The sequence below is a fragment of the Phacochoerus africanus genome, chromosome 1 (assembly GCF_016906955.1).
Source record: "Phacochoerus africanus isolate WHEZ1 chromosome 1, ROS_Pafr_v1, whole genome shotgun sequence".
In the NCBI taxonomy this organism is placed as follows: Eukaryota; Metazoa; Chordata; class Mammalia; order Artiodactyla; family Suidae; genus Phacochoerus; species Phacochoerus africanus.
In genome coordinates, this window is record NC_062544.1 from 171,138,749 (window position 1) to 171,165,969 (window position 27,221).

General features: G+C 38.6%; 1 protein-coding gene across 1 annotated transcript; it reads left to right on the top strand.

Moving 5' to 3' along the window:
* The first annotated feature begins 1,335 nt into the window (after positions 1-1,335).
* On the top strand, positions 1,336-26,759 carry SELENOT (selenoprotein T). The gene is made up of 6 exons (XM_047784651.1): positions 1,336-1,593; positions 16,266-16,376; positions 17,207-17,333; positions 19,897-19,984; positions 22,242-22,395; positions 23,344-26,759. Exons 1-5 carry the CDS (start codon positions 1,454-1,456, stop codon positions 22,364-22,366), a joined length of 591 nt encoding a protein of 196 aa, XP_047640607.1. The 5' UTR covers positions 1,336-1,453; the 3' UTR covers positions 22,367-22,395; positions 23,344-26,759.
* Positions 26,760-27,221: the final 462 nt, after the last annotated feature.

Consider the following 27,221-nt stretch of genomic DNA (forward strand, 5'->3'; position numbering starts at 1 on the left):
CGAACTCCCTATTATAAAGTGTTTTGACTTTATATCCTTAAATTAGGAAACAATTTTTTTCTTTGTTTTGGCTGTGCCTGTAGCATATGTAAGTTCCCAGACCAAGGATAAAACCCAGTAGCCCAAGCCCCTGCAGGGATAAAACCAACCCTTAACTCACTGTGCCACAAGAGAACTCCGAGGAAACTAGAAAACATTTTTTTTTTTCTTTTCAGGGCCGCACTTGCAGCATATGGAGGTTCCCAGGCTAGGGGTTGAATCAGAGCTGCAGCTGCAAGTCTACGCTGCAGCCACAGCAAGCCAGATCCAAGCTGGATCTGAGACCTACACCACAGCTCACCACAATGCCGGATCCTTAACCCACTAAGCAAGGCCAGGGATTGAACCAGCCTCCTCATGGATACTAGTTGGTTCTTAACCTGCTGAGCTGCAATATGAAGTCCTAGGAAATAATTTCTGTTCATGTGCTTACATTCAAGTTATTGGCTATTAGGAACTATAGGAATACGCATTTATTGAGAACTTACTGTTTCTTGAACTCATAACTGATGTATTTTATAACTGTAATACCTGGGCTAAATGATCCAGAATGACTGACATTTATTAATTTTGAGACTTAATTTTGGTCCCGATTTGAACAAATGAACAATAAAAAATAAACATTAAGACAGGAAATTTAAACAGTGGATATTTTGGTACTAAGTAATAATTTTTTTAAGGTGGTATTGTATTGTGGTCAAGAATACCACCAAAAGAATATCTTTTAGAGATACATGCTTTTAAAAATCTATAGATGAGGTAATATGTCTGGTATTTTCTTCTCTGGTGGAGAAGTGGTTAGAGCTATACAGAATTAAGATACCCAAATGCAAGTAATTGTTAAAGGTCGTTGACAAGTTAAGGTAATTATTTTCTTGTATTTGAAGATTTCCAAAGGTCTTCAAAAAAAATTCTTCTAGGCGAGAGCAATATTGCAAGTTTAAACAAAAGGCTGCAGCACGCAACCAAAGAGTGAAACATTATGTATCTTAAGGCGTAGGCTTTCTCTTGTATCTCCCACAAGTGAATCAAAGCTGTAAAACAGCTGTCCCTAAGTGCCTCAGGGAGATAAATGTCCGAATTACATGAAAGTGTTTGTAGAACTCAGGTGTAGTCAGGAGCTATAATTAATAGGCTACGTTGACGTCCCACCAGCTGTTTAGGCCCCTCCCTAATCATCTCACTCTATCCCAGAGCCTCTGCAAACATCCAAGATGGTGGGTCAGGACCGTGAAACAGGTCAGCTCTCCCTCCCAGAGCGTGCGCGGGCGCCGGAACACGCAGGCGCATTCCTGCTTCCCTACCCGACCTTGGCGGATCGCGCCTGCGCGGTGGGGAGCAGCTCGCGGCTCCGGCTCGGCCTTGGGCTGGCTGCAGTCTTAGTGTGAGGGCGGCTGAAGTGGCTGGCACGTTTATGATGAGGCTTCTGCTACTTTTCCTGGTGGCGGCGTCGGCGGTGGTCCGGAGCGATGCCTCGGCCAACATGGGAGGCGTGCCTGGCAAGAGATTAAAGATGCAGTACGCCACGGGGCCGCTGCTCAAATTCCAGATATGGTGAGTATATGTGCCGGGCCCCAGCCGCGCCGGTGTTCCTCTCCCCGGCGCCTTTCACTACTCGAGGCCCCTGCTTCACGGCCCAGAGGACTTAACCGTCCCTGGTCCGGAAGAACGGCGCCAGCAGCCTTCCGCTGCTTGCCCTCTCCCGAGCTCTTCTCGGAAATGGCCAGGCCGCCCTCCTTGCCTCCAAGCACAACCGCTCACTTCTCTTTTGCTTTATACAGTGGGAGGAGTGGAGAAAGAGGACACAAGAAGGTTAAATGCTGAAAGGCGCAGACGCGGGGACGCTTGGGGCACCGGGCGGCGGCGTCACGCCGTGGCCACCCGGCTTTCTGCGGTGGTGGGCATGAGTCGGCGCAGTGTCGGCGCAGGAGTTTCCAGCGTTTGTCACTTGGTTCACTTTTCTCCTAGCCTTTCGCGGGTTTTGCCAGGTGGCGTCGCTGCCCCGTTTGGTGAAGGTTAACTCAGGTCGTTGGGGGGGTGGGGGGGACCCGGTAGCGACCGACGCCTTTTTCTCCAGGATCTGCCGGGGTGGACTGTTGGGTGAGGGAATAGGGTCTGACAGCTAATAAGCATGGATGGGTCCGGGAGGCTCGTTCTCCGTTTGCAGTTTCCAAAATGTCTTTGCAAAGGAGCACCTCGCTCTTCTGAGTACCGCTCGCTCCCAGACAACTGGGTCTTCTCCCCCATTCCTCTTACTCGCACCTCCAGAGAGTTCCCTGCTCTGGCATCTCTTTCTACCTTTCAAATCTCTTGGACATTCGGAAAATTAGAGGAAACAACCCCTTTCACCCCCAACCCGGCGGTTTTCGACGGTGTTCTGTAAGTGGTTTTGTTGTTACCTAGTTAAGTATTGGAAGCAGAGCAGTAATGCATATGCTAAGGTAAGTGGTGTTGGAGAAGGTTTGAAAGGCTCAGATTAAAAATAAAAACCAAAATTGTAAAATTGTGGAAATTAGAACCTGTATCTCAAAAGATGACTTTATTTCAGTATAGGATGGTCAGATTAGAGGCCATAAAGTATTTAAAATCATCTTTTTTCAAACTTCATATTTTATTTTATTTTATTTTTGCCTTTTGTTGTTGTTGTTGCTATTTCTTGGGCCGCTCCCGCGGCATATGGAGGTTCCCAGGCTAGGGGTTGAATCGGAGCTGTAGCCACCGGCCTACGCCAGAGCCACAGCAACGCGGGATCCTAGCCGCGTCTGCAACCAACACCACAGCTCACGGCAACGCCAGATCCTTAACCCACTGAGCAAGGGCAGGGACCGAACCCGCAACCTCATGGTTCCTAGTCGGATTCGTTAACCACTGCGCCACGACGGGAACTCCAAACTTCACATTTTAATGTAAGGGTACTAAAGTTTAGATTTTCTACTTACCCAACTAGTTTTTTGCTTAATCTTTGGAGTCTAAGCAAATCTTTAAAATTAAATCAATTTAAGTAACGTTTGAAGAGAATCAGAAAATAGGATGGTGTTTATTTTTGGAGTGAAAACTAAAAACCCTGCAATTTCTTTCTGAATGAAAAAAATTCATTCCCTGTACTGTTTACTCTGTGCCTGGCATATATCATCATGTATGATACTAAATGGGAATTATGGCTTGACCGTTTTGATTTTTTTCCTCTGCATTTTTTTTTTCCATTAGAAAGTGGCAGTCATCTTACCAACCTAAAAATACTGTTAAGGATTAAGTGTGATATTTTTGGATTTAAGTAATTTTAAAAAGACCACATTTTCCAAGTTATGTAATTTTTCTATTCTGTATTTTTTTGGTTTCACTTGTGCATTTCCAAAATACTCTTTTACAAGTGCTTGAATTAGAACACTTGTCACAATAATTTAATGAATGTACCTCACAGTAAGGTATATAACAGTTTTGGAAATGTATAAGCAGATGTAGGGAAGGGCATTCAGTCCTTCAAATTAAACTTTTAAAATAGTCTTAAATATTTCAGTTGAACTTTTGATACTTAGTTTTTGTTTCCCTTTTTTTTTTCCTTTAATTAGAAAAGCATGGGAGTTCCCATTGTGGCGAAGCGGAAACGAATCCGACTAGGAACCATGAAGTTGCAGGTTCAATCCCTGGCCTCGCTCAGTGGGTTAAGGATCCGGCATTGCCATGAGCTGTGGTGTAGGTTGCAGACACGGCTTGGATCTGGCATTGCTGTGGCTCTGGCGTAGGCCGGTGGCTACAGCTCCGATTAGATCCCTAGCCTGGGAACCTGCATATGCCGCAGGTGCAGCCCTAAAAAGGACAAAAGGCAAGAAAGAAAGAAAAGTACAAACTTGTACTAATAAAAGTGTTTTATAATCATCCTGAGAGCATGTTACATACAAAGTGCTTCACTTAAAAAAATCTGTAGATGGGAAATAACTTTATTAATATTTTTATGCCCTACCAAATACAGGTTAATTTAGTTTATTGTTTGTTACTTCTTCCCCCCAGATATTAATCTGTGTAGTAAAGTGAATATTTGGTTTCTGGTTTTGGTAGAATCTCTTGGGTGTTCATTTGCAAGTTTGTTTGGCAAAGAGGAGGAAGCTAAGACAATTGATAAATATGTGAAAATTCTTTAAATTCCATTTGAAATCTGAGTGCTGTAAAGTGCAACTTTTCACTAATTACCATCCTTAACAAGGGAGAGAACTGTTTTTACCTTCTTTTCAATTACTGTTTTTTTTATGGCCACACCCACAACATACAGAAGTTTCCAGGGCAGGGATTAAATCCTAGCTGCAGCTGAGACCTACACTGCAGCTATGGCAACACCAGATCCTTAACTCTTTGCACCAGGCTGGTCATCAAACTGGTGCCACCACAGAGACAAACTACATTAACCCATTGTGCCACAGCAGGAACGACTCCTTTCAGTTATTTTTGTCCCTTATTATATTTATCATGAGTACTCTTTATTTAACTTTATCTCATTGTATCATCTGTTGTGCCCCTTTTGTAATTGTTAATAGAACAGAATAACAGCACAATACATATAAATGGAATTGAAGGGATAGAGATCAAGCATACAGAATAGTTTAAGACAAATTTTCACATTCTGCCTTCAGTATTTTTTTCAGTAAGTTCTCATTCAAGACCTGCTTGTAGCAAGAGCTAAAGATAAAATGGTGAACAAGACAGATGTGGCTCCTTGTGAAGCCTACAGAGATGCACAGTATTACTTTATGTACCTGAGTGTTTGGTTCTTCTGTCAATTGATTGAGCAGTTGAATTAGATAAGTTTGATGACACTTTGCATATTTGGGGAAAAATTATACTTACTGCTTATTTGGACATTTAAGCATTGAACATAAAAAAACCTTTTCTCTACACAGAGCTTAAAATTCCCTTGTCCTTTTCCTTTATTGCAGTTTTTATGTGTAAATGTATTCTACAGATATTATTTGGTATGTTTGTATGCATGCTTTATTTTCCCCGTAGACGTGATTTAACCTGTAATCAGACTTACAGCATTTTATCAGTTGTTGGAATTTTAAGAGATTACTGGCTACAGCTCTTAATGGTTGACACTTACTTAAATAATTGACAATTGTAGATTAAATAGAGTTAAAATTTAAAAATGTAAGCAGAACAGCAGAATCCCATTTTTGCTAATTTAAGAATCCACTGCTGTAATTTTAGGACAACCTATTTTTTAAAGAATAAATTTTAGTGGAGTACAAAGTTGTGTTAGTTTTAGGGGTACAGTAAAGTAAATCATTTATACATATATCCGTTCCTTTTCAGCTTCTTTTCCCATGTAGGTTACTACACAGTATTGAGTAGGTTACCCTGTGCTATACAGTAGGTTCGTGTTGCCTATCCATTTTATTTTATTTTTATTTATTTATTTTTGTCTCAGCCATGGCATATGGGAGTTTCTGGGCAGGGATCAAATCTGAGCCACAGCTGTGACAATGCTGGATCCTTATACCACTGTTCCGGGCTGCTGTAGAGACAGCTCTGGATTCTTTTTTTTTTTTTTTTTTTCCATTTCTTGGGCTGCTCCCACGGCCTATGGAGGTTTCCAGGCTAGGGGTCCATTCGGAGCTGTAGCCACTGGCCTATGCCAAAGCCACAGCAACGTGGGATCCGAGCTGCATCTGCGACCTACACCACAGCTCACGGCAACGCCAGATCCTCAACCCACTGCAGCTCTGAATTCTTAACCTACTGCACCATAGTGGGAACTCCCTATCCATTTTGTATGGTAGTGTGCATATGCCAGTCCCAACCCCCTAATTTATTAACCCCTGCTCCCCCCCCCCGCCATGTTTCCCCTTTAGTAACCATAAATTTGAGGACAACCAGGTTCTAAATGGAGTTTTGGAGTTCCCGTCGTGGCGCGGTGGTTAACGAATCCGACTAGGAACCATGAGGTTGCGGGTTCGGTCCCTGCCCTTGCTCAGTGGGTTAACGATCCGGTGTTGCCGTGAGCTGTGGTGTAGGTTGCAGAAGCGGCTCGGATCCCGCGTTGCTGTGGCTCTGGAGTAGGCCGGTGGCTACAGCTCCGATTGGACCCCTAGCCTGGGAATCTCCACATGCTGCGGGAGCGGCCCAAGAAATAGCACAAAAAAAAAAAAATAAATAAATAAAATAAAATAAATGGAGTTTTAAGAGGTAAATGAAGCACTAACTAGAAAAATAGATTTTTACTTAAATTTATACCAACTCAGCCTTTGCTTTCATGGTGTGGAGGCAAGGAAGTAAAGACCTAAGACTGATTTTGATGTTAATACTGATTAAGATTAGTAAAATACTGAATTGAAGAAATCTGAGAAATTTTGGGTTATAATAAGAGATCATGTTAGTTACTTAGACAATATTTATATGTTCAATAAATATTTGAACATCAACTCTGCAGATATTTTGCTTGGTGCTGGGAGTTCAGTTCGGTGCTCTCATAGATGTTGCCTTTAACATCATCAGTCATCAATCCATGGACAATTACATGGAATTACTGTTAAGTACTATAGGAAAGTAATATGGTATGAGAGAGACCTAAGGGGATCAGGGAAGGTTTCCACGAGGAAATGAACTTTGAACTGAGAGAACTGAGATTTGAAGGATAAAATGTATTTAGAGAGCATGTTTGAGCAACGGGAGTAATACATTCAGTGGCTGAGTAGTAGGAGAGAACATAATTTCTTGAGGCCAAGGCTGTTGAACTTAAAGACCAAAGAGTGTGGCACAGACCCTGGCAGGTCTGGCCAGCCATGTTAAGGAAAAGTCAGTATTGTTGTGGAAAAGACATTACAAGGAACAAAAAATAGATGTGGGGGACCATTTAGCGAGACTCTTGGATGCCCAGGCAAGAGATAGTGGAACCTGGAATAGAAAGGTAGTGGTAGAAGTATAGGGACAGGTTTAAGAGGTCTCTTGTAGGGTGTTGGGGGGAGTGCATGCTCCCAGCACATGGAAGTTCCTGGGCCAGGGATTGAACCTGTGCCACAGTAGCAACCTGAGCCGCTGCAGTGGCAACACTGGATCCTTAACCCACTGAGTCACCAGGAAATCCCAGTTAAGACGTTGTTGTGATAAATGTAACATTCTTGATGATTACCTATTTGAGGGGCCAGAAAGGCTGCACGGAGTGAGAAGTGTCAAAAGTGACCCCTGAGTTCATGATGTGCCATTCACTGTAATGATAAACAAAGGAGATCATTTTTGGTTTTTTTTTGGGGGGGGGGGTTGGTTGGAAGGAAGGGGAAGAATCCTCAATTTTTAAAATGAAAAACGCAGTAGCTGGGGGACATCTTAAAAAAATTTTCATCTCCTCAAACTACCCACAGTTAACAAACTAAAATGTTAAATTGCAGTTATTATATTTCTCCAACACTAAGATGTGATTGATTGTAAGGTACCATTATTTTATATACCACTCAGAAGGGGAAAAAAATACAGCCATTTAAACTGTGATACACTAATGATGAAATAAACCTTGATTTTTAAAAGATGCTAGGAGTTCCTTGGTGGCTTAGTGAGTTAAGGCTCCTGCATTGGCTCTGGTCATTGTTCTGGCACCAGTTCAGTCTCTGGCCCAGGGACTTTAATATTGCCGCTGGCACAGCCAAAAAAAAAAAAAAAAAAAGCTAAGTAGGAAGAATGTACTTCTTGGAATCAGTGAAATAAAGGAGTAATAAATTGATCCAGATAGTAGAGTAGTAGTAGAATGCTATATAAGACAAATAAAATGGCTGCTGTACTTGCCACTATGTTAGATTTTTTAAAGTTCTGTGATGTTTAAATAGAATTTTGTCACCTTTTTTTTTTTTTTAAAAAAAAAACCATTTAAACAATGAATAACTGTAGTATCTAAATGCTTTGCACATAATAGTTTGGTTTTTGTTTGTTTGTTTGTTTTTGGCTAAATCTGTGGTGTGTGGAAGTTCCTGGGCCAGGGATTGAATCTGAGCCACAGTGTGACCTACACAACTGTGGCAATGCCAGATTCTTTAACCCACTGTACCAGGCTGGGGATTGAACCCAAGCCAAGCCACTGAAGTCAGATTCTTAACCCGATTGCAGTGGGGACTCCTAGTTGTTTCTTCTAATAATGAATGAAGTAGTTTAGTTCAGAGCTTTTAGGTGTAAGTGAAATAGGAATGGTTTTAAAGGTTTTATCTCATTTCACAGAAACTTGAAACATTGTTTTCTTACAGTTTGTCATTAAGGTAAGTGGTAGAAATCAAATTTAATATATTACTTAGAAACCTCGTAAATAACCTCATAAATTTTAAATAGTATAGTTACTGGGAAACAGCATTTACTGAACCAGCAGTTTGGAGGCCTCCATTCTTATTCCGTTTGCTTTCTATCTTCTGAATGACTTTCTGGAAATTATTTAATCTCTTCAATAATTATCTTGTTCATCTGTAAAATGAGGGGTTGGCCAATTACCTCTAATATTCTGAGGTACTATTAGGAAGCTTACAGGAAAAATTGAAGGCATACATATATGTTGCATTACCATCTTTGCCATGTAAAAATGTAATTGGGAGTTCCCATTGTGGCGTAGTGGAAACGAATCCGACTAGGAAGCATGAGGTTGCGGGTTCAATCCCTGTCCTTGCTTAATGGGTTAAGGATTCTGAGTTGCCATGAGCTGTGGTGTAGGTTGTAGATTCTGCTTGGATCTGGCATTGCTGTGGCTTAGGCCAGAGGCTACAGCTCTGATTAGACCCCTAGTTTGGGAATCTCCACATGCCGTGGGTGCAGCCCAAAAACGGACAGAAATACAAAAAAAAAAAAAGTGTAATTGGAGCCCTCTGGCTCTTTTATTTTGTTTAATGGCCTCACCCAGGGTGTATGGAAATTCCCAGGCCAGGGGAATCTGAGCCACAGCTGTGACCTACGCCACTTGTGGCAGTGCTGGATCCTTTAACCCACTGCACCAGGCCAGGGATTGAAACCCTGACTCCTAAGGGACCTGACCTACTACTGTTGGATTTTTAACCCACTGTGCCATAGCTGGAACTCCTCCTCTGGTTCATTTGATTGTCACCTTCCCTGAATTTCAGAAGGGGAAATCGTGTTTTCACATGATTTTACCTTTACCTTAACTAGGATGCAGCCTGGGGTTGGTGAGGAAGAAATCTTGTCACTGCTGATAATCAAGTCCTTGTGTTTTATGCCCCTTTTTTCATACTGCTTGTTTTCCCTTTTTGTCCAATTTTAGGAAGATAGGAATTTTTTTTAACAGCAACTTTTGAAAACCAGTCTTCTGGTGTGAGAGACAGACATGTAAACAATCTTACAGTAAAACATTCTGTTCTGAGTGTTCTGAAAGAGGTCTTAAAAACCCAGACTGAAGAAATATGACCCATTCAGGGAGAGTTGGAAGACTTTGCAAAGGAGGAAATGAAATTTTGAAGGGTATCGGGAACTCCATGAGGAGATACAGAGAATGAACTTTACTAGCCAAAGAAAGGACATATGAAAATGAAGCCTGACTCAGCATGGGGAGTGGGGAGAGGAAGGGGGTCACATGGTGAAGAGAACTGGAGTCAGATAATCAGTTAAAAACATCTAGCCCAGGAGTTCCCATTGTGGCTCAGCAGGTTAAGGATCCAATGCTGTCTTTGTTAGGATGCGGTGGGATCCTTGCTCAGTGGGTTAAGGGTCCCAAGTTGCCATGTGCAAGCTGTGGCATAGACCAGCAGCTGCAGCTACAGTTCCACCCCTAGCCTTGGAACTTACCTATGCTGCAGGTGCGGCTATAAAAAGAAAAAACAAAAAACCCCACCTAGGATAGTGTACATAATACTTCCATTTTTCAAGTGCTCATTGTTGTAATTTTATTTGTATGGTCTTTTTTTTTTTTTTTTTTTTTTGCTGTTTTAGGGCCGCACCCAAGGCATGTGGAGGTTCCCAGGCTAGGGGTCGAATCGGAGCTACACTGCCAGCCTCCGCCACAGCAACTCAGGATCCAAGCCACATCTGTGACCTACACCACAGCTCATGGCAACACCAGATCCTTAACTCACTTAGTGAGGCCAGGGATCAAACCTGCATGCTCATGGATCCTAGTCAGGTTCATTAACTGCTAACCACAAAGGGAACTCTTATTTGTATTGTCTTTAATGCTGTTATAGAACTTCAGTAAATCTTTGAAAACTTTATTTACTACTGACTTTCAGCTTAAATAGCTTTCTGGCTTTGAAAATAGTATGTTGTAAAAATAAAGATGTACGTGGAAGAAAGTAAAAAATACTTCTAACTCAACATTTTGAAGCACCTCCTTCAGACTCTTTACACAGGCACATACTATGTTACATAATTTTATATTAATGAGTACATAGTTGTATGCTCTTTTTTGAAATTTGCTTCCCCTGCATCATTTTACATATCAGTACCATTTCATATCAGTAACTACTATTCTGTATTAGTAGGCATAGTATTCCATAAGATGAGTATTCTTTATTTAAACCACTGAAACTTTTAACATTTTTGTTGGTCCTAATTTTTCATAAAATTACTTTGTTATGACTGTTCTCAAATATCTTGTGTATTTGTCCAGTTATTTTCATAAAATCATAGACAGAAACTATTATGATTATGTCAGTGGTTATCACATTTAAAATTATGGCGTTCCTGTTGTGGCTCAGCAGTAACAAACCCGACTAGTATCCATGAGGATGAGGGTTTGATCCCTGCCCTTGCTCAGTGGGTTAAGGATCCGGCATTGCCATGAGCTGTGGTATAGGTCACAGATCTGGCTTGGATCCCAAGTTGCTGTGGCTGTGGCATAGGCCAGCAGCTACAGCTCCAATTTGACCCCTAGCCTAGTAACTTCCATATGCTGCAGGTGCAGCCCTAAAAGGCAAAAAATAAATAAAAATTTGACATAGTTGAACTAGTTAATGCTCCTTCTAAGAAGATCTTATGTGGGTTGGGTTTTTAAAATTTTCTGGTTTATTACACTGTAAATAGAGAATGTGACATTTGCTGTTAGGTTTTATTTGGTGGACATACTGAGGAGTAATCCAGGGGATAGCCCCTCAACTCTGACAGGGAGGAGCCAGGACAAATAGGATTTTTTGCAAAAAAAAAAACAAAAAAAAACCTAAAAAAACAGAACATCAAATGGTTATTGTTAATTAAAATCAGACATCTTAAGTTAATGAATTTACTGCTTTTCTATATATGGCAAGATGCCAGGGTTTGGGCTTATTGAAATCATTGCTTTCATATGTACCTTGACTGTAGGCCCAGTATTCTGTTTTTCTCCATCCTAAATCTCAGGGGTGCACAGTTAGGGGATATCTTCAGTGGCTCATGGCTTGATGGCTGCAGCATCCTTTGTTTACTGAGGTGGCTGGTGACATTCTTAGTGAGCTTTCTTTTTGAGCTAATGTATATGGTCAGTTGTAAATGTCCTCTGGTCTCTCCAAGGTGTTTCTAGAGGGAAAAAATTGTCGTATCCATGAATGCTATCTATTAGTGATACTATTCAGGTCTTTTCTAATTTTTGTTTGTTTGGGTTTTTTTTTTTTTTTTTTGGCTGCACCTGCAGCATGCAAAAGTTCTCAGGCCAGGGATTGAACCCACGCCACAGCAGTGAAATGCCAGATCCTTAACTGCTAAGCTACCAGGGAACTCCTGTGTATGTGTTTTTATCACGGTGGCAACTGCAATGCTCCAAGAGTGATCAGTCAGCTGGAATGGAAATCACTTGATTTCATATAATACAGTTTCTGAACGTGATAAGCGCATACCTATTTAGTGCTGTTTTGCAACTTAATTTTTTTTTTTTTTGGCCGCATCTGCACCATATGAAGTTATAGGGGTGGGGGCAGGGTCTTTAACTTGCTGTGCTGGTGTTTATAAAGCACCTTGTTCAGATTTTATTGCTCAAAACATTTAGAACATGTGATAGACCAGACGAATGTCTATTACTACTTCATCTACTAAACAGCAAGGAGAAATGAAGATTACGTCTAAAAATGCAGCTTTCAGTGATCATTGAACTATTGGATTGGTCAGTACTGTTGACAGAAAGTACGGTATTTACAAAATATCTTCCTGATTTTTCTGGATATAGCATGGGGGAAATATTAGTTGAAATTCTTAGAATGCAAGTAGTAGAGAACTAGTTTGAACTGGTTTGAACATCACATTTGGAAATCCGTTTAAAATTGCTAAAAGTAATAGAAGTAAAATTACTAATAGTAACAGTAAATAGTATAGAATCTGAAGGTCCAAAGGCAGGAATGCAACAGTGCCTCAAGATGGGCTGAAATAGAAAACTGGAAGATCTGAGAAGACATCATTCACTTTTCCTTTGGCTCACATCTGTACTTTTCTCAGTAAAATGTGTCTTCACCTTTTCTTTGAAGAGTAATTTATCTCCTTTCCTCAGTCCTTTTCAAAGATTACCGCTCTTCTCTACCCACAGCAGCTTTGATTAAAAGTTCACCTCTCTGGAGATAATTACTTTTTAAAATAGCAGTTTTTCAGTTTTAGAGAGTGAACTAAAGCCTTCTTGTGACAGGTTTGCAATTCTGGAACATCAGGTATTGGCAAGGACTTGGGTCTTACTGTATAAACAGGATCCAATCCTAGGTGTGGGTGAGAGGACAGTTGGGGGGTAGGTTATCGTAAGTAAAAGGGGAAGGTGAGTTCAAGAGGTGCTAAAAGGAGAAATCACAAATATTTATTTCATATCATTAAATATCTGAGATTTTGTCTTTTTTTTTTTTTTTTTTTTTGGCCACACCTGCAGCATGTGGAAGTTCCCTGGCCAGGGATAAAACTCATGCCACAGATCCCTAACCCACTGTACCACAAGGAAATTCCTAAGAATTTCTTATATGGAAAGTTGTGACAAAATCTAATACTTGATGAATCTAACAACAGTAATAATAAAATATTTGACAAAGTGAGTGTTTAGTAAAGATAAGCCTGGAGATTCTTAAGTTCTTTTAAGTAGTTAATAGAAATTTGTTTCCCTTTGCCAAAACTTCATACTTTTCTTAAAAAGACTATATCTTGGAGTTCCCATTATGGCTCAGTGGATAACAAATTCGACTAGGAACCATTAGGTTGCGGGTTCGATCCCTGACCTCGCTCAGTGGGTTAAGGATCCGGCGTTGCCATGAGCTGTGGTGTGGGTTGCAGATGCAGCTCAGATCCCGAGTTGCTGTGGCTCTGGTGTAGGCCGGCGGCTACAGCTCCAATTAGACCCCTAGCCTGGGAACCTCCATATGCCGAGGGAGTGGCCCTAGAAAAGGCAAAAAAACAAAAAACAAAACAAAAAAGACTATCTTCTGTGAAATTTTCATTCTATGTGTAGAGGTGGTATTACTTATAAAGAATGAGTGGTGAGGAGTTCCTGTTGTGGTTCAGTGGGTTAAGAACCTGATTAGTATCCATGAGGACGCAGGTTCGATCCCTGGCCTGGCTCAGTGGGTTAAGGATCCTGCATTGCTGCAAACTGTGGTGTAGGCTTAAGATGCAGCTCAGGCTGTGGCTGTGGCATAGGCCAATAGCTGCTTTGAATCGACCCCTAGCCTGGGAACATGCATATGCCACAGGTGTGACCCTATAAAGAAAAAGAAAAAAGTGGTGGTGAATTTCTCTTTTGCTCTTTTTTTTTTTTTTTTTTTTTTAAAGTGAGTTTTGAGATCTACTAATATTTGGACTGGTTCTCCCTATCAGTTATAAACTTGATGCTATTCCCTTGGGTTGGTGGTGGTCCTTGGTATTTTTTTTCCTTAATGACAGTGTGATTGACAAAGCAGGTTTCACTCTACTATAACTTAATTACTGATCCTGCTCCCTCCTGCCAAGTGGTACCTTCATTGTTTTATATTTTCTTTTTAATGATAGACATCCTAACTGGTATGTGGTGATAACTCATTGTGGTTTTGATTTGCATTTCCCTGTAGATTAGTGATATTGAGCACCTTTTCATTTACCTGCTGGCCATTTGTATGTCATCTTTGGGAAAATGTTCAGTTTCCTTTGCCCGTTTTAAAATTAGATTATTAATTTTTTGGCTGTTGAGTTGTATGAGTTTCTTACATAGTTTTAATATTAACGCCCTAATCAGAGGTTACATTTGCAAATATATTTTTTCAGATTTTTTTTAAAAGTATGCTGATTAACAGTGTTGTGTAAATTTCTGCTGTACAGAAAAGTGACCCAGTTTTATTTATACACACATTTGTTTTCTTATATTATCTTCCATCATATTCTATCCATTTGCAAATATTTTCTTTATCCTATTCTTTAGGCAGCCTTTTCATTTTATTACTGGTTTCCTTTACTGTGCAGAAGCTTTTTAGTTTGATGTTTATTTTTGCTTTTGATGCCTTTGCTTTTGATGACTTTGCTTTTGGTATCTATTCCAAAAAATCATTGTCAGGACCACTGTCAAGGAGCTTAACTCCCTCTGTTTTCTTCTAGGAGTTTTATGGTTTCAGGTCTTCTGTTCCACTCTTTAAAAGTTTTTTTTTTGTCTTTTTGTCCTTTTTAGGGCCACACCCATGAACAGCATACGAAGGTTCCCAGGCTAGGTCTAATCAGAGCTACGGCTGTGGCCTACACCAGAGCCACAGCAATGCCCGATCCGAGCCGTGTCTGCAACCTACACCACATCTCACCGCAACGAGGATCCTTAACCCACTGAGCGAGGCCAGGGTTCGAGCCCTCAGCCTTATCGTTCCTAATCAGATTCGTTTCTGCTGTGCCATGACAGGAACTCCCCTTTAAAGATTTTGAGTGGATTTTTCTGTATGGTGTAAGATAGTGGTCCATTTTCGTTCTTCACATGTCCAGTTTTCCTAACACTATTTATTAGAGACTCTCCATTCCCCATTGTAATTCTTGGCTCCTTTGTTATAAATTAATTGACCATATATATGTGGGTTTATTTCTGGATTCTGTCCCATTGATCTGATTTGATGCTGTAGCTTTGAAATAGTTTGAAATAAGCATAGTGCCTCCAACTTTGTTCTTCTTTCTTAAGATTGCTTTGGCTATTTGAGGGTCCTTTCTGGTTCTATACAAATTTTAGGATTGTTCCATTTCTATGAAAAATGTTTTGGAATTTTGGTAGGGATTGCATTGAATCTACAATTTGCTTTGGATGGTATGGACATTTTAACAATATAAATTCTTCCACATACTATGAACATGAGGTATGTTTTCATTTATTTGTGTCTTCAGTTTCTTTCATCAGTATCTTAAAGTTTTCAGTGCCCTTTTCCCCTCTTATGTTTGTCCTCTGGTAGCATATCTCCCTTTTCTTAGTGGGGCAACATTTTATCATATAAACCACAGTTTAGTTCAGAGATTTTAATGAAGATGATTTGATTCTGTTGACTTAATTTCTGCAGTAGTGATGTGGATTACTGTCATATTGCTGAAAATTATCTTCTCAATCTTTGTTTTCCTTTGCAAAGTACAATCAAATTTTAGAGTCAGAAAGGATCTAAGTTTTGTTTTTTTTTTGGTCTTTTTAGGGCTGCACCAGTGGCGTATGGAAGTTCCCAGGCTACGCCACAGCCATAGCAACCTGGGATCCAAGCCATGTCTGTGAACTACACCACAGCTCATGGCAACACTGAATCCTTAACCCACTGAGCAAGGCCAGGGATCGAACCTGAGCCCTCATGGATGCTAGTTGGGTTTGGTAATACTGAGTCACGACGGGAACTCCCAAGAATTTTTGAAGTTTCTTTAATTATTGAGTAGGCATATTTGCCCAATAAGGGCAGAGTGGAAATAAGAAACAGAATGTCATGTCTCTTGCCTTGGTATTTTTTTAAGCTTCTGAGGCCCCAGTTTTGAAAGTCCCTATTCCAGATAAATGAGTTGTTTTCATTTCAGTACTTATACAGTTATTGAACCCCTCCTCAAAAATGTTACATTGATTTGAGAGCTTATAATATAGTGACTTACATGAATAGGTATTTGCTTCTGTCCAACAATAACCCAAATCTATGAAGTTTAATGTCCTAATAAAAGGATTTACCTAAAGGGAAGGAACTTAAATACGTGAAATTTGTGAAGAAACCTTCATGTATCCAGCATCAATCATTATTAATTTGTGACACTTCTTGAGAAACATTTTTATCTTGTTAATGATTTTTAGGCCTTGTATAACTAAAAAATCTAGGCATAATTCTAAGCCACCTAATGGAAGTACTTTTATTTTTCTGCAGTGTTTCCTGAGGTTATAGGCGGGTGTTTGAGGAGTACATGCGGGTTATTAGCCAGCGGTACCCAGACATCCGCATTGAAGGAGAGAATTACCTCCCTCAACCGATATATAGGTAAGTAAATATCAGTACCTTATAAAGGACTTTAGGTGAATTTTTATTTTTTTACTTTTGTGAATTGGTTCAATTAACTTTCCTTAGTTATTATAATTTCTTAATTTTTAGGGAACAGTTTTATAATAAGTTTATTTGATCCAAATATAGAGTTTTTGTGTAAGAAGGAAAAGAAGATCATTTCAGAGATGGCAGCTCTTCTAAAGATGTGTTTTCTTATGTAATTTTTATTAATAGGAACATAGATCAAGAACTCTTTTTTTTTTTTTGGTGGTACCCATGGCATATGGAAGTTTCCAGGCTAGGGGTTGAATTAGAACTATAGCTGCTGGCCTACACCACAGCCACAACCACAGCAACTCGGAGTCTGAGCCATATCTGCGACCTACACCACAGCTCACAGCAAAGCTGGATCCCCAACCCACTGAGCGAGGCCGGAGATCAAACCCACATCCTCATGGATACTAGTTGGATGTGTTTTTGCTCCACAACAGGAGTTCCAAGAACTCTTACATTTTTATAGAAGGTCAATGTTATAAAATTCTGTACTGTTAAAATAACGGTATTTTTAAAGGCCAAGGCTATATAATTTTATAAACTTTTGATTGTTTTAAAAGATCTTGAACATTTTTGTTTTAAAGCTACATGGTAAACTTTACTATCTCTTTCACAGTATAATTAGCAACTTTTAGATTTGGTGTTTAGAAAACATCTGTACACATAAACTTGAGAAATTGAAGCTTCTGATGAAACTCTGTCTTTTTTACTTGAATTTTTATTTTTTTATTATAGTTGATTTACAATGTTGTGTCTTTCTTTTCTTTTGATAGACATATAGCATCTTTCCTGTCAGTCTTCAAGCTAGTATTAATAGGCTTAATAATCGTTGGCAAAGATCCTTTTGCTTTTTTCGGCATGCAAGCTCCTAGTATCTGGCAATGGGGCCAAGAAAATAAGGTATGTAACTTAATAGCTTTGATAGCTCTAGGTTTTTAGGCTGTCAATGAAGTATTTTAATGGATTTTTCTTTTTTTTTTAGATGCTTTTTGCTCTATTATTTCAATTTAAACCACTATTTTTGTTTTGTTTTTTAGAGCCATACCCATGGCATATGGGAGTTCCCAGGCTAGGAGTTGAATTGGAACTATAGCTGCTGGCCTGTGCCACAGCCACAGTAGTGCCAGATCTGAGCCGGATCTGCGACCTACACCACAACTCATGGCAATGCCAGATCCCTGACCCACTGTGTGAGGCCAGGGATCCAACCCACATCCTCATGGATCCTCATGGATACTAGTCAGATTTGTTTCTGCTGTGCCACAATGGGAACTCCTAAACCACCTTTTTTTTTTTTTTTTTTTAATCTCTGGGCAAAGTGTTTAACCTCCTTTGGCCTTAGTCTTTATATCTATATATTAAAAATGATTGGGTCTTGCCTTTTTATTGTTTGAAGAATAGGGAGGTGTTACTTTAGTAGAACCTAGGCACAATAGAATTTAATACCTGATTTTGATTATATAACTTGGGCCAAATCATCCAGCAAAACATAATATATATGTAATGTAGGCCCTTTGTAACAACTAATGTAGGTATTAATGGGTTTATTCATATTAAAAATAGGATTTTCACCTATTTATTCTTGTCAAAACTCTGTTTTTCTTGGAGTTCCCTTAAAAAAAAGTGGATTAGCATCTGGCTTTGTCACTGCAGCAGCTCAAGTCACTGCTGTGGCTTGGGTTGATCCCTGGCCCAGGATTTTCCATGTGCTACAGGCATGGCCAAAAAATAAATTAAACAACAACTGTGTTTTTATTATTTGTTCTTTGGTTTTTCTGTTCATGAGGAATCTGAAGCAAATTGCCTGAAACAGTCATAAATATACGTAAGAATCTGGTGCTATTTCTTTTTTTTCTTTTTAGGGTCTTGCTGCAGCATACATTCTTTTTAGATCATTTGGCTATTTTACTTAAAATCGTCTTTTTCTGGAGGTTCTACGTTGCAGCTGTGAGAAATGGAACTAATTTTTATTTCTCTTTTGAGTGAGCTTGCTTAGGTTTCCTTCTAAGAAGTATTCTTTTTTGGAATCCTCTATCTGATCTTGCCCTTTAGTTCTAGGCTGAGACTACTTTTAGCCAATTCCTGTTATAGCTGTACTTCTTTTTCTTAGAGAACCACTTATTTTCATAAGAGGAAAGACTTCTTAACATAAACATCCTCAGGTGCTACCTCTAATTGAAGTGTGTGTCTACCCTGTTATTAATGAAACATTGATTTGGATAGGAATAAGAATTGGGAATTAACTACTTATTGATAATATTTTGTGCCATGTTTGTTAATTCTGTTGATTCTAAATTATCTTTGGCGCATTTTACTTCGGTAGACATGTAACATTGTTGATCTACTGTGGAAGACGTTACTTGAAAATTGTAGCTTTCGTGATACTTCCTTGTGTATTGTTCTCATGAAATTAGACTTTGTATGTAAATGCTAGGAAAACTATGAAGTCAAAGCCCACCTAGCTTGAGTGGAGCTGGTGGCAAGCTCCTTCTTATCTACTATAGGCATTTTGATGGGTTTTTCTGAAACAGCTTGATATGAATTGACATCCTCACTATCCAGCTTTTAGTCAGGTGATTTTGTTAGGTTAAAACCTTTCTGTCCAACAGGAGCTTCTAATCTCTTGGGAGGGTACAGATTTGCCTTCAAAAGGTGAATAAAGTAATTTAATATGCTAGTGCTTTCTAAACTACTTTTTTTTAAGTTTGAATTAAAATGATCTGGGTTGTTTTTTTGTGTGTGTGTGTGGTTGCACCTGTGGCAAGTGGAAGTTCCAGGACCAGGAATTGAACCCAAGCTACAGCAGTGATAACATGGGGTCATTAACCTGCTGAACCACCAGGGAGTTCCTAAAATGATTTGTTTGGAACATGGACAGGTTATATTGAATACATGTACTTGCTGATCATTGCATCACTACTCTCTTGTGAATTCATACATTATATTATAAAAATGCTGAAACAAACCCTTCTTATGCTGGTATTCTTTTAACTTATTAAGGCTATTATATGATTTCTAGAAATTTTATCTTTACATTAGGAATAACAAATTCTTTAGAATGTATAGACCTATAAAGTTGCAGTTTTCTTGTTCTGTACATATGGAATAGCAGTAATAGTTTGTTTAGAAACTTAATGTAGTTTATTTTTTTATAATTGTTTTTATTTTTTCCATTATAGCTGGTTTACAGTGTTCTGCAATTTTCTACTGTATAGCAAGGTGACCCAGTTACACATACATGTATATATGCATTCTTTTTTTGCACATTATCATGCTCGATCATGAGTGACTAGATATAGTTCCCAGTGCTATACAGCAGGATCTAATTGGTTATCCATTCCAAGGGCAATTATTAGGTAAAAGTTTGACTGTATATTAAGAAGATCACTGTGTCTTAACATGTCATGCTGTTTTGATTTCAAATTGGCTTTACCTGTTTTATTTTAATTGTATTTTCTTTTAGGTCTATGCATGTATGATGGTCTTCTTCTTGAGCAACATGATTGAGAACCAGTGTATGTCAACAGGTGCATTTGAGATAACTTTGAATGGTGGGTTCTGAATAATTTTCATTCTGTGATAAATTTTAAATGATTTATTACAAGCATCAGGCTTTGTTGTTTTTCATACTATGCTAAATTACCTCTTTATGTGGTCCTCTGCTACTCCCATGGCTTTAGAGTAATATCTCTGTGAGCATCCTTAAATGTATAGTTCTGGAGAGCTCTAGATCTCTCTTCTAGGTATTCATATCTGGGGATCTTTTTTTTTTTAAATTTTTTTTTGTCTTTTTTTTGCTATTTCTTGGGCCGCTCCCGCAGCATATGGAGGTTCCCAGGCTAGGGGTTGAATTGGAGCTGTAGCCACCGGCCTACACCAGAGCCACAGCAACGCAGGATCCGAGCCGCATCTGCAACCTACACCACAGCTCACGGCAACGCCGGATCCTTAACCCACTGAGAAAGGTCAGGGATCAAACCCACAACCTCATGGTTCCTAGTCGGATTCATTAACCACTGTGCCAGGACGGGAACTCCCGCATATCTGGGGATCTTAAACATTACCAACTTACTCCCAAACTGTTGATTACCCCAGTTTCCTGCAATTCTTTTATACTCCAGTTTGCACCTTTCTGGCATTTCTCACTTACTTAATGGCGCCATTATCACCCTACCCAGTTGCCCATGTAAGAAACCTAGGATAACATGACTTTCTTCCTTGCTCTCCGTATCTAATGAAGTAGCAAATTTTGTCAGTTCTACCTTTTACAGTTTTCAAAAACCTGTTTCTGTTTATCTTCATTGCTAACCACTCTAATCCAAGCCACAATTATCTTGTTATCCGCTAACATACTCTCTAAATCAGAGGTTGGCAATATATGACTTATTAGCTAATAATGGCTTTACCTTTTGTAATGGTTAAAAAATCAAAGACTGTTCTTGACATGGAAATTATATGAAATTCAGATTTCAGTATTCATCCTAGAGTTTTGAGTTTCATCAATGAAAAATTTGTGGACATTTATCTCTCTGGTTATATAAGTACCTATATCATATCCTTGCTTTTGCCTCTTGGTCTGTAAAGCCTAAAATATTTACTATCTAGCTGCTGCTGCTGGCTTTTATTTTTCTTTTTTGGCCATCTCAAGGCCTATGGAGTTCCCAGGCCAGGGCTCAGATCCAAGCTGCAGTTGTGACCTACACTGTAGCTGTGGCAATGCAGATCTTTAAACCACTTGTGCTGGGGCCAGGATCAAACCTGTGTCTCAGGGCTACAGAGATGCTGCCTATCCCGTTGTACCACAGTGGAAAACTACTAGAAAATTTGCTGAAATCTTCTCCAAACTGCTTAAAAGGCTTTTTATTTATTTATTTATTAAAAAAAAATTTTTTTTAGGGCCTTACCTGCGGCATATGGAGGTTCCCAGTCTAAGGGTCGAATTGGAGCTGTAGCTGCAGCTGCCGGCCTGCACCACAGCTCAGAGCAACGCTGGATCCTTAACTCATCGAGTAAGGCCAGGGATCAAACCTGCGTCCTGTGGATACTAGTCAGATTCGTTTTCCGCTGAGCCATGATGGGAACTCCTAAAAGAATTTTTTTAAAGACACATTTCGTCTTGTTCCTTCACGGCTTCAGATTTATTAAATGGCTTTATTTCGTTCCCAAGGTAAAGACGAGAACATTTAACATGGTCAAAAGGCCTTGCGTGATGTAGCCTAGCCATGAGCAAACCATGGCATTATGGATCATATCCCCTGTTGCCTTCTTTGTAAATAAAGTTTTATTGGAACATAGCCATGCCCATTCATTTCTGTATTGTCTCTTACTCTTTTCAGGCTACAATGAATGTTAAGTAGCTGGAACAGACTACTTAACATTTAACTTCCTGAGCTGAAAAGGCTTTTACTCTCTGACCCTTTATAGTTGGTTGATCCCTGATCTAGTCCCTGCCAACCTCTCTAGCTTCCCTTGTACCATTCTTCTATATTTCAGCTTTCATGTTTAATAATAATATCTCAATTTTAGTATTTCTCACTTTTAATAGTAGTAAGTACAAAGATTCCTTCCCAGGTTCTCTGTGTCCCTCTCATAGCATCTTCTAGTTTTAATTCTTATTATAAAAATGTGATTTTTGTAGCTGTTTGTATAAGTCCTTTGGTATTGCCCCTCCTCTAATGTAAACTGCCTAAAGCAAGGAACTTAATTCTTTTGTATTTCTAGCTGTGTGCCTAGACAATACATATTTGTAGAATGTTTATTATAGAATCATCTTTAATTTGGAGGGGGTGGTACGCTTTATTTTTGTAGATGTACCTGTGTGGTCTAAGCTGGAATCCGGTCACCTTCCATCCATGCAACAGCTTGTTCAGATTCTTGACAATGAAATGAAGCTCAATGTGCATATGGATTCAATTCCACATCATCGATCATAGCCCCACCTATCAGCACCGAAAACTCTTTTGTAAGTAGTTTAAAAATACAATAATTATGGATGGGTATCAGTTAATTCTCATGAATCAGAAAGATATTACCTATATTAGTATGTATGTGTGTATATATATGTTTATATAATAGATATTACATATATTGTCAGTTGAGTTTACAACTTAAGATTTAACAGATGGATATTTTCTTCATTAAAATATCTAAGTGCCCAAGAGAGTTTGGACCTGCCAAAGTAAAGTAAGGTTGTGCTTTAAAGTAATTTTATGTTTAGGGTGTAATAATTGGGTCTATAACATCTTTTTTTTTTTTCTTTTTTAGGGCCTCACCCTTGGCATATGGAAATTCTCGGGCTAAGGGTCGAATCAGAGCTGCAGCTACCAGCTTATGCCACAGCCACAGCAACGCCAGATCCAGCTGCATCTGTGGCCTGTGCTGCAACTTGCAGCAATGCTGGATCCTTAGCCCAGTGAGCAAGGCCAGGGATTAAACCTGCATGCTCATGGATACTTGTTGGGTTCTTAATCTGCTGAGCCACAACGGGAACTCCTAATGGTGAAAGTTCATATATAATGCTTTGTACATATGTATTCTCTTCTTACCTTCAAATAACTAGTTCCTGGGGTTCCCTGGTGGCTCAGCAGGTTAAGGTGGGTTAACCTGCTGTGGCTCAAGTTGCTGCTACGGCTCGGGTTTGATCCCTGGCTTGGGAACTTCAGATGCTGCCGGCATGGCCAAAACAAACAAAAAAAACCCAAAAATAACTAGTCCCTAAAACTACACAAATTCTTTTTACCTGCTCAAGATAGAAGATTTATAAGCAAATGTACGTGAACACAGAGGGGTGTAAGTTAATTTTGTTTAGCAGAGATGTTCTCAGTTCTTTTCTGATCAATGAGTTGATTTTACAAGAGTGAATTTTGAAATAAAATATTCTTTATATTCTTTTTTTCTGTCTATCTTTCAGACATTAAGGGATTTTTGCAAGAGCAGCGGGACTGACGTTATGAAGGCCTGTACTGAAGACAGCAAGCTGTTAGTACAGACCAGATGCTTTCTTGGCAGGCTCGTTGTACCTCTTGGAAAACCTCAGTGCAAGACAGTTTTTCAGTGCTGGCACATTTTGGAATTCTGCACATTCGTGGAGTGCAATAACACTGTATAGCTTTTTTTCTTCCCCAAATCCATTCAGTTAATTTAAAAAAAAAAATGCAGACATTACTATTTGTACCTTTTTTTCTTTGTCATATTTGAAAAAGTAGAAAATGAGTTAAAATTTGTTTTTTTTTCCCAAAGATGTCTGTTAAATCTGTTGTGATTTTATATGAATTTTCCTTTTTTATAGTTTAAAAGTTGATCTTTTCAGATTGTAGCTAAAGTTCCCAAATACTTTATAAGAGTTTATCAGACATCTCTAATTTGGTCATGTCCAGTTTATATAGTTTTCAAAATATTGCAGATTGTGAACAGTGCATTATATAAGATTATGGGGAGAGATCCTATATCCAGAGTACTCTACCAGTTTGTGTGTATGTGTGTGTGCGTGTGTGTGATTACCAGAGAACTACTAAAAGACCAACTGCTTTTTAAATCCTGTTATGTAGTTCAAGTGTCCTGCCTTGACCAATTTAATGAGTTGATTAACTGGGCCTTTATACTTAATAAAAAACTAAGCAGATGTAAGTTAAAAAGTTTGAATTTATTGCCCAACATACCTATTAACATTACATTTAACAGTTGTCAATCTAATTTTTTGTTTTTGACTCTCACATTTCCTAGGGGATGCAGTTTAGAGTCACACGAATAATAGGTCATTTACCATTTTTAGGATAATTGATACTCCCCTCACCGAAGAAAGTTTAGTTGAACGTCTTTACAACGTTAATATTAGGTGAATAGTGACACTTGTCTAATAGTTTAACTTGTCTAACATCATATACCAGAATTTTACTATATTTGATGAACAAAATTGAAAAGTTTTTTATTCAGTGAATTTAATATCTTTCCAGAGTTCTAAGAAGATAGTTTTTTTTTTAAACTTAAATTGATAAAGACTGTAAGAGTAATTTAGCAGAAATAGGACCATGATGTAGAAAAGTCATCACATAACAACAATCATAACATACTTCAGCTTCCATATAGGAATAGAAATGATAGACCTGGTGGGAGTAAAGGGATTTAAGGAAGACTTATAAAAAAGTTATGAGATAATTCAACATTGGGTCCACCAAACACTTAGCACAACCTATAGTTGTCCGAGAATATTTGTTGAAATACATGTCTAGTAATGATCATGATTGTGACAGCCTCAAGGTGGAACATACTGTAGTCTCTTGCTGAGATGAAGTTAGTCTAATAAGTCACTGCAGAAAATTGATTAAATGCCTTATCCTTTTAGTTAAGGCTATAGAGCCATTAAGCTAAGATCATATGGTGGCAAGAGTCAATACAGTTTAAGCTAGAGGTTACTTAGAGGTTATTATTTAAGTGTAATAACATTTTGTTATCTCTGCCTAAGACTTAAAAACATTAACTTGATTTGTACCAGTCCATATTTCCTATCTTTTGCAAGTTGAACACCCCGCTTGAGCCTATGTAGGGTCTTTCTTCAGCAACAGACATTCCACTAATGATACCATGAACCTTTTGATGTTTAGACCTTCTAAACTTGAGCCTTGGATAGTCCCATGAAGAATCTGATTTAATTCTAACCTTTCCTGTGTTTGCTTTGGGTGAATAACTTGTCTTTTGGAGAATAGCTTTAAGTGACTTGGTCACTGATAAAACTCAACTATTTTGTTGACACCTGTTTCAATATTATTTTGTCTTTGGCCGTATTTAAATCTAAGATTTAATGGTCTAGTGAAAAAATTAGTGGAAAGCTTGAATGTAAAAAAGAAAAATATATGAAAAGGGAAAGTTAAACTATTTGGAATGTGGTTTTATTATATTCCTAACATTTCAAAATGTATTACATATTCGCTTACAAATTGGTTTTGTTGTATAGTTTTTAAATGTCTATGCACTATAATAATTAGAAAATCATAGAACATGGCAGCAGCTTGGCTAATGTTATTGGAGTTTTTACCATAGTTGCTATTGTGGAAGAAATTATTTGTTACATTAATAAAAAAAAAAGTTGGTGAAACTTGGCTTTATACCTCAGCATCAAAATATGCAAGACAAATATGCTTTCAGAATATTTAGCGCATTATTTATATATGACGCTAAGATAATGACAGCTGTTGATCAGCCTTTACCACCATGAAAACATAGCAGGATCCCAGTTGGTGATAGCTATTTTGAATGTTATTAGTTTGGGACTTGGTTGGCATTTTATCATTGTCATAATCTTAACTCATTTAGATTTTAAAAAATAGCCTACAGAAGTGCCCACTGTGGTGCAGTGGGTTAATGATCAAGCCTAGCTACAGCTATGGCTTAGGTCATATCTGCGGCTCACATTCGATCACTGGCCCGGGAACTACCATATGCCTTGGGTATGACCAAAATGAAAAAAAAAAAAAAAACCCTACAAAATTTTAAAACATGATTTGATATTTAATAATAAGACAAAAATCTTGAGAGAAACGAGGAGTTGTAAAGTTTGGGGGTTTACTTCTGCAGCATTATGAAAATAAACTTTATTATACTAGTGTGAAAGGAACCCTTCCTTTCTGGAATTGAATCTGTGCCAGAGCACTTTATATGATAGTTTGTATTTAGAAAATTTTATGTTGTAAAAATTGTCAAGTAATGATTTTTAATGGCTTCTTAATTCAACCAGTGCTAATATTCACCCATCTCACTCCACCCCTGCCTCCTCCCAGCTAGCACTTGAGTCTTACTACACTACTCGTGGACCTTAAACTGCTTCTTGTACCTTGTGGTCCAGTTGTTGTGCCTCAGTGTTGCTGAACTATTAATAGCTCTGTGATGTGTTCTGTGCTGGGGCAGAGCAAAGAGGAGCCAGTTTATATTATTGACCTTCTTTACCCACAACCTCCAGAATCCCTGAAAAAGTCATACTAACATCCCAAAATCTGAAGAGAAATAAAGTAAGAGCCTCTCTCTTAACCAATATAGACAGTTTAACAATCAGAAGGGAAAGCATAGTTCAGGTTTTTTTTTTTTTTTTTTTTTTGAGTCTAGCTAAGTCATTTTCTTTACAGTCCTTAGTGCCTTTTCCCTAGGCTTTAGAATAGCAACTAGTAACACCCAGATCTGAACTCTGTCTTGAAGAAAAATGGAAATTGGTTGAAGATACGGTGGGAAGAGGGTTACATCACCCATCCTCTATCAAGACTTGTAGAATGTCTTCTGTTGCCTATGTAAGGTAAACATGAGTTAAATAAAAAGAAACAATGTGATAACTAGGCAAAATGTGTAAGAGCAGTGATTTTTAAAATGTAAATATGCCTAAGAATCATTGGGACAAATTCCTGGATTCCCTAGAGGTTTTGATTCAGTTGGTCTAAGAGGGGCCCCAGTAATTCGCACTTTAGTCAAGCTTTCAGATAATGCAGATGCTGCCATTTTGTGGTACACTACGAAGAGCCCTGTGTCACACACAGGTCAGAGTGTAAAAGACTCAAGACAACCTGGAAGGAAATGTAGCTCATGGAACACAAGAAAATCTTGCACATTTACTTCACATTTATGGAATGACTTAATAAGAACAGGAAAGTCAGTAAAATGAGAACCCAAAAGAAGAAACCGATGAGAGGAGATTGTGTTTCTAAGAAAACAAATTGAGGACTTAATTGTCCTAATTAATTCATTTTATCAGTACAACATATCTCTCGTTGGGTAATTTTAAAACTTTTTGCATGGATATTCTAAAAA